Source organism: Macadamia integrifolia, chromosome 13 (assembly GCF_013358625.1).
Source record: "Macadamia integrifolia cultivar HAES 741 chromosome 13, SCU_Mint_v3, whole genome shotgun sequence".
In the NCBI taxonomy this organism is placed as follows: Eukaryota; Viridiplantae; Streptophyta; class Magnoliopsida; order Proteales; family Proteaceae; genus Macadamia; species Macadamia integrifolia.
The window spans coordinates 15,042,405-15,054,612 of NC_056569.1; the positions used below are offsets into that span (position 1 = coordinate 15,042,405).

A 12,208-nucleotide genomic window follows, 5' to 3' on the forward strand; every position below is an offset into this window, starting at 1 on the left:
ATCAGTTTGAGAATATTCTAAAGCATTATAAGAATGAAAATTTTTAATGGGAATGCCAAACTGAGTCTTTATTTCATTATAGAACTTTTGAAATACATGTAGAAATTCAGATCTGTCCTTTAACAATAACAATCATGTAAGGCAAGAATGATCATCCATAAAAGTCACAAAATACCGAAACCCAAATCCATTACTGACTCTGCAAGGACCCCATACATCAGAATGAACCAAAGAAAATAAAGACGGACTACGAGACACTGAGCGAGATGGGAATGACACGATGATGTTTCCCCAACTCACATGCCTCACACTCTAACCTAGGGACAGATTTAAACGTAGGAAATAAAAGTCGTAACCTAGAAAGCGACAAATGACCTAAGCGACAATGCCATTGGAAGGGAGTCACATCTCCAACAGCCGTAGCAGCAGCAAGGGAGGTAGGACAGCCGTTGTTGAGGTAATGTAACCCATTATTTTCACGCCCTCCACCAATCGTCTTCCTCGTGTGAAGATCCTAAAAGACACAGTAAGAAGGAAAAAATGTTACTGAGCTATTTAACGAACTGGTTAATTGACTCACAGCGAGAAGACTTAATGGAAATTGAGGAACATGTAAGACAGAGGATAAGTTTATGGATGGAGTAGGTGAAATAGAACCATGACCTAGAACCGGTGTTGAAGCACCATTAGCAAGGAGATCACAGAATTAGAACTAGAACTAGTAGAAAAGTTCTTAAAAAGTGATGAATTACCGGTTATATGAGTAGAAGCACCTGAATCAATGATCCAGGGAGTAGATGTAGTAGTAAGAAGGGTTGAGGTCCCTGTGTGGGCTAGGGTAGCAGCGGATGTAGATGCACCATTGGATGTATTAGAGGATGCCTCAAGGGTGTGCAAGCGCCGGAGCAACTGATTGATATCATCACGCAAACCGGTAGAGGAATCTCTTGAAGAAGGTGTTAGTTTAGTATCAACTGGAGCCACTATGTCAGTACCGTCATCCGACACTGCGTGATTGGCTAGCTGGGTTGCCCACTCTAGCTTGCCATGCTTTGCCCAGCAAGTCTCAACAGTATGGTTGGGCATCCCACAGTACGTGCACTACCGAGCTGCACGATCAGCTGGCTGTCCACTAGAACCTCGACCAACTGACCCACGACCTCCCCCACGACCGCGACCAAGTCCACAGTTGGCATGAAAGGCAAAATTGTCTTTGGAAGACTAATCAGCTTTATTTGAAGAAGTAATTCGTTGCAGTCGTGAGTAGGTATCATTCAGGGTAGGCACAGTATCTCCTGCAAGTAAGTGACCCTTCACTGCCTTCAAATCATTGTTTAGACCAGCCAGGAATTTGGAAACAAAGAACTCATTGCATTGAGCCTTCAACTTATCAATATCAGTTGTCAATGGTTGGAAGAGATTGAGTTCTTCAACCATTCCCCTGAATGTACTATAATACTCTGAAAATGGCTTGTCAGACTGGCGAAACTAAAATAGTTTCTCATAAATATCATAGATACGTGTCATATTCTTCTACTGAGAGTATGTCACCTTCAAGTCATTCCACACTCCCTTTGCAGTAGAATGAAACATAACATTGGTAGCGACATCAGGTTCCATACTGTTCCATAACCAAATTAAGATTAATGCATTCTCTTTCATCCATTGATTATAACCAGTGTCAGATTCTTTGGGAGGATCAGAGGTGGTGTAATCAAGCTTATCCTTGGCCATGAGATAAACCTTCACCGACTAAGCCCACAGAAAGTAGTTTGAACTCCCCTTAAGCTTGATAGAAGTAATCTGGACGTTCACATTGTCCGAGGTAGAAGAGGTAGTAGTAGGGATAGTAGTTTTGATCTCAACCATGAGAATCAAATACGGTGAGCAGCAAGAGTCGTAGAGACACCAAATAATAGTCTCACACCAATCAGATCTTAAAACCAGCAGCAGAGAGCAATCGGACACCACAAATCACAAAAAAAAAATATTTAGGCGATAGGGGCAGCTGTTGGGATCGAGTCGACCTTGATGGGAGCACCATAAACAACTTCAAAAAAAATAGTAGAGAGATAGATAGGGCAGCAGGCAGCAGCGACTTCAAAGGTCAGCAGTGTAGAAGTACAAACATAGGGCAGCAGTGACAAAAAAACCCAAATATATGGGCAGCGGCCATAAAGAATCGCAGAAGGAGGCTTAGCGACTTCAAAAAGCAATATTAATTCATGTGGTAGCGGTAGAAAAGCCTGATTTTCTTTACATCATCATAACCAGGCCAAACAATCACAGTAGATGCAGCAAAGGGTGGCTGCGCACCAGAGAGGAATAGTGCAAGGCGGAAATCAGCAGAGAATGTTGACCTAAAAAAAATCGATTTGATTACAAAAGCTCTGATACTATGTTACAATCCCAGATTCCTGCAACAAGACCTAGTAAACCTGTAAAGAGAGAAGAAGAAGAGAAAGAGAGAAAGAGAAGAGAGGAGGAGAAATCGATGGTAGCCTCAGAAGTTGAAAGCAACCTGCGATCTGTCCAATCTGGCTGATCGCAGGTCTCTCTGTGAATATACATTAAAAGCATAGAGGAAAATTACAATCATAGCCCCCAAACATACAACCACAACCCTAAATGATCAAAGGACTGATAGGACAAGTATGCCTCTATCGGTCCTGTCCAGATAGTGCTAATCCCAATATCATATATTGGGATTAGCGCTGTTCTGAAACAGCGACAACATCAAATAAGCATAAAGCTGTCAGAATATCATAAGGTGGCATATTCTATTTAGCACTCTTAAGTTTCACAATACTACATACCATGATGAAGCCCATGCGGAGTGTAAGGTAGTCGGAACGAACCACTGAACGTCCAAATTGCCGGAAGAAACAAATCTGCATGATAAGCATTTTTATCAATATCAACTCGAAGTGAATGGAAGCAGTCATTTTTCTCCTCATAATCAATTTGAAGTGAAGTGTAGAGTTTGTAATCTAATGATTATAATCATTAATATATAGTAATTCACATGACTTTTCTTTGCATGTTGTAAAGCACATAATATTAAGGGCCTCACATCTACAGATACGGTTTTGGAAGGAAACGACTCCTAGCCAGGTCATGCAATGGAAAAGTACAAGTAGAAACTGGAGATGATGCAATTTTGAAAAGTAAAACAAGGAAAAATATAGCTGTCGTGCAACTTTAGACAAATTTGAACATACTCGAATGAGTTGCCTAAATAGGTTAAAGGAAGGCATTAAAGAAATAGTGTTTGCATTGTTTGCCGCAAAATATATTATGGGATTTATTGGAAACCAATACAAAATTTTATATAGGTTAGAAAAAATTTGGAAAACAACAACCATCTCAAAATTCAGGATTTTCTCCCAAAATAGTGATGCTATATCGATCATTGGTACTCTTGGCACCCATTGAGGACTCCAGCCCCACCATATAGCTAGATTCTCTCTCACCCGAAAAAAATGGGCCTACCCAGTGCATGAGGCTCCCATCACTGTGGGGTCTGTGAATTCTTTCTCTTATGCAATCATGTTCAAATGCGCTTTTTGCATGTCCAACCATCAAATGTCATATGACAAAAAAATAATAATAATAATAATAATCATTATTATTATTATTATTTTCCAGGAAAATGTTTTACATTGAAACCAAAGGAGCCTATACAAGTAAAATTGACTTCTCTATTAATATGCCTCAAATCAACTAGCGTACAACTCCTTCAGTTCATCTACAATGAAAAACAGCATGCAAAGATAAACCAATCTAACAGAAGGAATAATCATTTTTTCTTGGACAAGGTTTTCCTCTCATCAGAATACCAAGATGTCTAAAAGGGACAACATTTTACTGAAGCCTAAGAGCCCCTAACAGTAGAAATGTAAAAGAATCCTTGCAACAACTGTACACGTGATTTTTGACATCTGTACTTCCCAAATTTTTAAACATCAAAAAATGGAAGGGAAGACTATTGTTTCAAAGCATGATACAGAAGGAATTCCTACTAAAATTAATAGCATAGGGCCAGATGAGGGCAATGTAACGAGTTCAACTAAACCAAAAAATATTTAAATAACAATAATAACCACAAGAGAATAAAAAGAGATTTAAACTTCAAGACAGGCCAGAATTGAGATGAATCAAAAGCTTAACATCTAACACTAGGAGGGGACTGGAAGTTAGAGATCAAATAGTACTTAGAACCTGCAGAATGTATGCTCCAAAAGTCCAATTAATCCAACGGTCTGATCAGTCAAATCTGATTAAGGTTTCAAATTAGTAACTAAGGAACAGAATTTAGAAACTTCATAGCATCAGCATTCAGCAAAACTCTCAGACCAGAAGTCAGATGGACCTTCAGTTCTGGTTGATGGTGGTTCAGAGAGTGGAGAAGATCTCAAAATATGGGCCCAATCCAATGGTAGGATTGGCTGGAACAGCAGGTCAAAACAGGGACCAAAATTGGAGAAAAACACTGATATTGCAAGCTGTAGTACTGTGCAAAGAAAAAAAATGAACTGGAAACAATATGGTGGAGTTGACAACAATGACACTAGAATAAAACAATCAGACAATAGTTCCAAAGTACGGTTGCTGATCACCCAAGATGTCCCACACAACATGCAACACTTCCTAGTGGCAGTAAAAATCTCCCACTGTCACAAGAGGTGCAGTGAAAATAAAGTAATAAAGGAAGAAGAAGAAGAATGAAGGGTAATGTAAGAGTAGATCACAAGAAGCTAACCCCCACAATGTATAACCCCAAACAAGAATAACTTAGAACACCCAAATCAGATTAGAAAGACGAGGAAACAACCCAGGCTTATTCCCACAAGAAACAAGTAAATCAATATCCCAACACCAGAAAAAGAAACCAAACAATAGGAGAGAGAAAAAGGACCTGCGCAGGGTCCTAGAGAGGGACCTGCAGCTGGCTGGGCAGAGCTCAGATGGAGCTGATCTTCTGGTTGAAGGAAGACCTCACTACGGGCACAAAAACCCCCAAAGCTGAACAACTTCTGTCGGCTGGTTGTAAAGTAATCAATCTTCTTGATTTTCAGACCTAGGAGAGAGAATCTGAAAGCCTTCTGCAAAGACAACAGCTGGACTATTCGGACAGCTCCAAGAAGGGGACCAAGTGGTCCTACAGTGGCCTGGAACACCCCCAAACAGTAGCCCTTTAATCAGATTTCAGAATAGAGAAGTGGAGAGAGATCGCAGGTCACAAGAATGGAGGATTCCTGTGGTCGATCCTGATGTTGATGCCTTGGACAGATCTGAAATTCTCTTAGCTCTTCACAATAACAGTAAACAGTAAACAGTAAACAAAAATAGGTGATCAGAAATAAGGAAGCAATAACAAAGGGAAGGTGGCTATCTCAGCCTGGGTTTCTCACCCACCGCTATCCCAGCTGCTCTGAGCAAATTAGTTGCAAACTTCTTTATTCAAATCTGAGAAATAATGGTACATATGCCTCTCTATTTATAGAGGGGAAGTTTACAATCATACTAAGACTAAGAGCTAGTTTCCAAAGAGGACTAGACACTCCTACTATAACTAGGAATTGAAAATAGAACTAGGACTTGACTTTTAACTCCAACATGGAGTAGGACTCTTAACTAATAGTCCATAAAGGGTTTACCCACTGGGGGACCTACAATCGATGGGCCTAATGCGCCTTTATTTAATTAACTTAAATAATAGACCAGCCCTCTCACTAGGAGGGGCGGTAGTGGGCCTTCGGGCTGGGCTTCCTCCTGTGATAGCCTAGCCCATAATATGGATCTACATCGAAGGGAAAGGTGGGGGTATGAGTTGGCCTCACCACCAAAATCTATGGGAGCTTCCCCACTGCTCAATGTAGAATTCACCATCTAGGGTTGTTTCTGGTTCACAACAGTAGCATGCATCCATAGAGAACACAAGAGAAGAATCCACTAGCCAAAATCGGGGGGATGGTTCCCCTACTCTTGCATTTACAAAATAAGGAGTTGGTGGTACAAGAAAAGCGATGGCTAAGCTACTAAGTAGCTTACACCGATTCACCCTTATCCCAACTGTTAGAAGTCAACTCCTTAGCCAAGAGGAATCGTGGCTTCTGCTATTCAGCACAAGTCATGATTCCCCTTGCTAGGGGTGTTTTGGTCTAGTCCTTGTGAACCTAGGTAAGTTAGTTTTGCTTCCTTTTTTAAGTTTCCTATTCCCTAGTAGGTTATTTGTAATAATTAGTCAATATATTGAATGAAGTAGGGCAGTCCCAATCTTATCGAGTGGGACTCCCAAGTTCCTCCATCGCCCAAGCTTTGAAATCTCATTTCATTTCGGTGTTGATTAATTAACTAATATTAGAGTACTAGAGTGCACACAGGAAATTAGTAATATAGTATGTAACTCCCAATATCCCAAGTCCCAAACATATTAGTTAACTTATACAATACTGATAACAATGACTGTCTACGGAAATGAACTACGACGGCCTGGCTGGATTCCACTCATTGTCCGATGGAGTCGACGTGCATTTTCCTCTGATTTCAAAATAAATGCACGCCACATCATATTGTGCGAGAAGTAACAAACGTAGTCTCCACAACTGCCACAAAAACCAAGTCATCTACATACTAAAGATAACCTATCCTATGGTATGTGTCACCACCATAGTATGAAGATGAAGAACCCGATATTGAGCCATTGCGACAAGATGATTCCAACAACATATACTGCTGGGCCCACAAAGCCACCACCATATGACTGGGCATCATAATCAATACTAGGAATGGATGAACCAGATGTATGCTTCACCCCAGTGATTTGACCATAAAGTCCATAACCACCACCAATACATCCTCTGACTAGGTGCTCTCTCCAGTGGCGTGCCCACTTCCTCTGTTGTGTCTGTGAGGATGACTATCCCCTCAATTCAAACTCATTCAACCAATAGATGTAAACAGACAATCAATGTCCATACAATCTCTCTGCTCATCTCCACCGAACGAACGATGAGGCCCTCTAGTGTAGCCTGCACTCGTTCAACCTCCTGCTTGACGTGCACCCATATCTTGTGTGGAATAATCAAACTGGGTCTTCCTAGTGATTAGTGAATCGCACCGGCTCCAGGTCAGCCTATTCATACTACTCTCGAACTCCTTCAAATCTATCACCACCCCCTCCCCCATGACCACCAGCATCACCACCATCATCATCATTTCCACTATCACCATCACCCTCATCACTACCTGGTGAGCGATGCTGAGTCTGAGTCTGAGTACGACCACCTGAGGAAGTAAAATAATCATATGAATCATCCCTACTAGGTGTGGGGTCGAACGATCGAGGGGTCTATGAATGTATCCTACCTTCTATAGCCATGTACTCATCAAGATCACTAGAGGACATAGATCATTAGAGTCAACAAGGAAAACATTGACAAGTTCAATCTAGCGACTATCATTCTCCATACCCATGCATATCGTTGCATCCTCAACCTCATTGTAGTTCACATACACCAAGTCAGAGAGACGATCTGAACATAATCAATTCTGCCTTTTCAAGTAGATGAGCAAAAACGTACTCCAATTTCGCTCACAACCGGAAGGAGAACATGTATGTGAGAGTACTTTAATACCAATATTCCTTAATTTTGGTGCCGAACCCCCATACAACACCCACCATTCAGCAGCATTACAACAAAGTGCAACAGATTATTTTGATTTCAAAATATTTAATACTTGTGTAAGTAACATGCTGAAATTTGGATCGCATACTAGCATCAGTATTCAATATTCGTACGGCCCGTGATTGTGGCAGGGGCTCCAAAACTCCCTACTGCATCCTTGAATTCTTTCGTCTATAACCATTGGAAAATAGTTAATAATTGATATGCTCAAATTAACCACCCAGTAAGATATGGACACGTGGCACCCAGTTACAAGAGATATCCAAGACATCACATCACACCACGAACTCCGTATACCAGGATAACGAGGAAACTTGAGTCCTCTTCGAGTAATAGACTTGTAATAGGACTCTATCTACCTAAAAGGGGATAATACCCAAAAAAGGAATATTCCCCACGAAGGAAGGAAAATGTGCAGGAAGGAGTCCTCCCAAACCAGTCCAAGTTCGTCAAGAGCAGAAGGACGTTTCCTAGTAGGACTCTATGGGACCCGATCCTATAAGAAGAGGCCTAGAAGGAAGCACAAGGTAAGTTCACTCACTCGCCATTACCCTCTGCATATTGTTGCATGGGGCTCTAACTAGGGCGTCGAAGGACTAATCCCGGAGCCATCTCCTGGCCTCTGCCTTTTGTGATCCTGTAGGACCGACGTTCAGCCTTCTACAGATTCTCGGCAACAACAACAACCAATCTCTTTTGAATTGTAATTACTTTATAGATTGCTATTGTACTATAAAATTTACCTCAGTATTGGCTTTGGCTTGGAGACTGGACCTTGATTGCAACTTGGCAACCACCTGCTTCACTGCTTAAAGAAGGTCTGGATTCAATCCAAGCCTATTGCTATACTGATCCCTAAGGTTTAAATAGTATGGAGCACATAAAGTATGTAGACTTTTCCATTCCGTTAACAATCCAAAGTCTCACCAATTCGGGGGACTTTGACGGCTGGAATGGAGGACACCTCACTAGATAAGAATAAGTGGTTGTCTCGCAACTTTTCCACCCATAATTTTTAAGGCGCTGGTGCGACTAAGGCGTTTAAGGGCCTGTCGGAGCGCCTTAGCAATAAGGCGGGCATAAAGCGTCGCCTTATTGACTAAAGCGTTCTTGTGTACTTTTTTTTATAAAACCAATCTATTTGACTCAAATACTAGTTAAATCCTATTACTCATATGCTAAATAAATATTAAATGTTTATATTCATACCAATGTAAGATATTCATCAAGAAAACAAATCAATAAAGTGAATAAACTAAGTTCATCATCAATTCATCATCAATCATCAATATCAATCATGAATCATCAATATTCAATCATGAATCATCAATATTCAATCATCAATCATCTTAACATATTAACATATAATATAAATACATAATTATGAAACAAAATTATAAATATAAAGAAAAGAAGACATAAAATATACAAGTATTTATTATACTTACCTCTATGATGCCATAATGAGTGCCTAAGCCCTAAGGTCATCCACTATATTTCTACTCCTGTCAAAGAAGTAATTAAGAACTTAGAATTAAAATACATCGAAAGTAAAAATCGAGATGCCAAATTAAATGGATGAGAAGTGACTAACCTGGGGATTCTTAATCATTCTAAAAAACTTTAAACTTCAATGAAGCTAAAACATAAAATAAACTAAAATGCTAAGAATTTAGTAAACAATGAAAGTCAAATACTTAAAGTTCAAGGACTCAAAAAACTTTAAGTTTAAAGACTCAAAATACGTCAAAGTTCTAAGACTCAAAGACTTTCAATCCAAATCAGTAATTAAATTAAAATCTTCTTCTTCATCTGCATTCTGTTGCTGGCTTGCATCATTTGGAGCTATGCCATAATCATCCTCAATGTTTTCATCATCACGAATATCCTCTTCACTCATCTCATCCACTTCTTCATCTGACAAATCCTCAAGCTCAACCCTCCTACCACGCCGGGTATAGCAAAGATTGGTTCCACTGGTAGATGTTGGAGCCCTCCTTGGTCTATTATGGCCTTGGTATAATGAAGATGCTCCAAGTGCTCTATCAACATCTCTCCAAGTGATATCATTCTCAGGATGCACTAATTCATCCTCTGATTCACCAATCATCCACTCACTACTCCAATTAAGATCATCGAGCAATAATGGATTGTAGTTTCTGCATTGTTCTTTTCTTGGAACCTTGCTTGAAGTCAGCGATTATATTGAATGCAGACAAGATCATTTAACCGTTGATGCTCTAACCTATTCCTCTTCTTGGTGTGAATCTGAAAAACATTAATAATATGAAGTTATCTACTTATCTTCAATAAAACCATATTAAGTGAAGTACATGTACTATTGTAATCAGAACTCAATAGTCAATACTCACAAATTCAAATGTGCTCCAATTGCGCTCACAACCAGAAGATGAGCAACAAAGACCAAGTATGCGCAATGCAAGCTTTGAAAGGTCAGGAGCAGTACTTCTATGTCGAGACCACCAAGAGACTATAAATATATAATATAAAAAAATAAGTTAAGTAAAAAATCAACATACAAAGTTCTAAACTAATTAGAACTTTAAAAGGAAATATACTAACTAGGATTCAACTTGTCCCTTTGTTTAATCGCCATGTCCTTTGCAAAACTACCTTGAACAGTGGTATACTTGTCAACCCGGACAATGATCTTATCTTGCAAGGTCTCATCAGGCACCAACCTTACAAGAACATCATTGAAGGCATCACTTGCTTTTTGAGCTAAGTCCAACTCATTATCAGGATTATCTGCTATTGCCTTAAAGAACTTGTTTGGATTGAGGAAAAAGGCAGCTAAATATATTGATCCATTCATCATAGTCTCACAACGGTGATCAACAATCGCTATGATTTTCTTCCATTTCCTTTCATCATCTCCAAAAATTTTTTTGATGTTCTTCCTTGCCACTTGTATTGCCATATATACTTCAGGCATAGCAGGCAACTCATCACCATCTATAATCCTCAAGAGTTGAAGAAGAGGCTGTGATGCTCTTATACAATCCATCACACCATTCCAGAATGTTGTAACAAACACAGTCTCAAAAGCATTCTTCCCTGCCTCTGTAGATGCAAGCTTAGAACGGGACCATTCATCATCAACAAATAATTTTTTCCGAGATTCTCTGTGCTTGTATAAGCTCTGGAGTGTTAAAAAGGAAGAGGCAAATTTAGTCACTCCAGCCCTCACTAAGTCTCCTCCTGTTTTTTGCCTCATGGCTTCAAGAAGACGAGTGTGCCTGTAGATGAATGCAGTCAATTTCCTCTTCGATATAACAGACATATAAGAGCGTAATTTGCCTACTTCCTCCATCATAAGGTCTATGCAATGAGCTACACATGGACTCCAAAATAACCTCTTCCTTTTCTCCATTAGTAGTCGACCCGCTGCAACATAGTTGGCAGCATTATCAGAGACTACTTGAACCACATTATCTTCACCAATCTCTTCAACCTTGCTATCAAGTAGCTTAAATAACATTTCAGCTGTTTGTGATTGGCTAGATGCATCCACAGACTCCAAAAAAAAAGTCCCCTCCGGACAATTGACAAGAAAATTAATGAGGTGCCTTCCTCTCTTGTTTGTCCACCCATCTGACATGAGTGTGCACCCATGTTTCCTCCAATATCCTTGATACTTCACCTTTAACTTATCAATTTTATCCTTTTCAGACTTCAATAGAGGCCCCCTATAGTCATGAATTGAAGGGGGCTTGAAACCTGGTCCATATTGACCAATTGCCTCTACCAATTCCTCAAAACTCCTTAACTTTAAAGCATTAAATGGAACACCACTCTCATAAGCCCACCTTGCAAAATAAGAACGAAGTTTATCTCCTTCTTCTTCTCCTCTTACTCGGTTCTCCATTGTTGTTTGATATGAACCTTTATCCCGCCTATCTGCAACCACTTCTTCAGGAGTCCTCCTCACATGCTTATCCATGGGACCCCTTACTTGTTATTTGGATTGTGTTTGAATGATAGCTTTATTTCTTCTTGAAGTTGTCCCAGAGCTAGGGATAGGAAATGAGACCCCCAAATCAGATACTATATTATGTTGTGGTCCCGTTACTTCTGTAGGTCCATCACTAACATCCAAATCATCCAAACAATCAAAGTTCCTCTTCCTCTGGTTCTTCAATATTGCATCTCTCATCTCTTTAGCAATTGCTTCAGTTGTTTTCACACACTTGGCTACATCTCCATAGCCACCAATAAGATGTTGCTTCAATCGTTTTATTCCTCCCCTGACATCCTTCCCACAAAGGGTACATTTAATCCAATTTCTGTCAGATACGTCAGGCCAATACCCATATTTCCATCCAGGATCATTTGACTTAGCTCTCCTTTTTGGATCCTTGCTTGGATCAATCGTTGATTGTGCAGTAGCAGCAGTACTTGTATTTTCACCCTCACTGCTACCACCAATTGTTTCCATAGATAAGTGGAACCTGAACCTACACTAATCAACCAACCAATCATCTTTGTCACCATAA

General features: G+C 39.9%; 1 protein-coding gene across 4 annotated transcripts in view; it reads right to left on the bottom strand.

Moving 5' to 3' along the window:
* The window catches only part of LOC122059553 (MLO-like protein 11), a 185,012-nt gene that overhangs the window by 73,907 nt on the left and 98,897 nt on the right, over positions 1-12,208 (bottom strand). For all 4 annotated transcript variants that reach the window (XM_042622397.1, XM_042622394.1, XM_042622396.1 and 1 more), the window contains exon 7: positions 2,817-2,891. In XM_042622397.1, the coding sequence (XP_042478331.1) occupies positions 2,817-2,891 (75 nt within the window). The remainder of the gene's footprint in view (positions 1-2,816; positions 2,892-12,208) is intronic.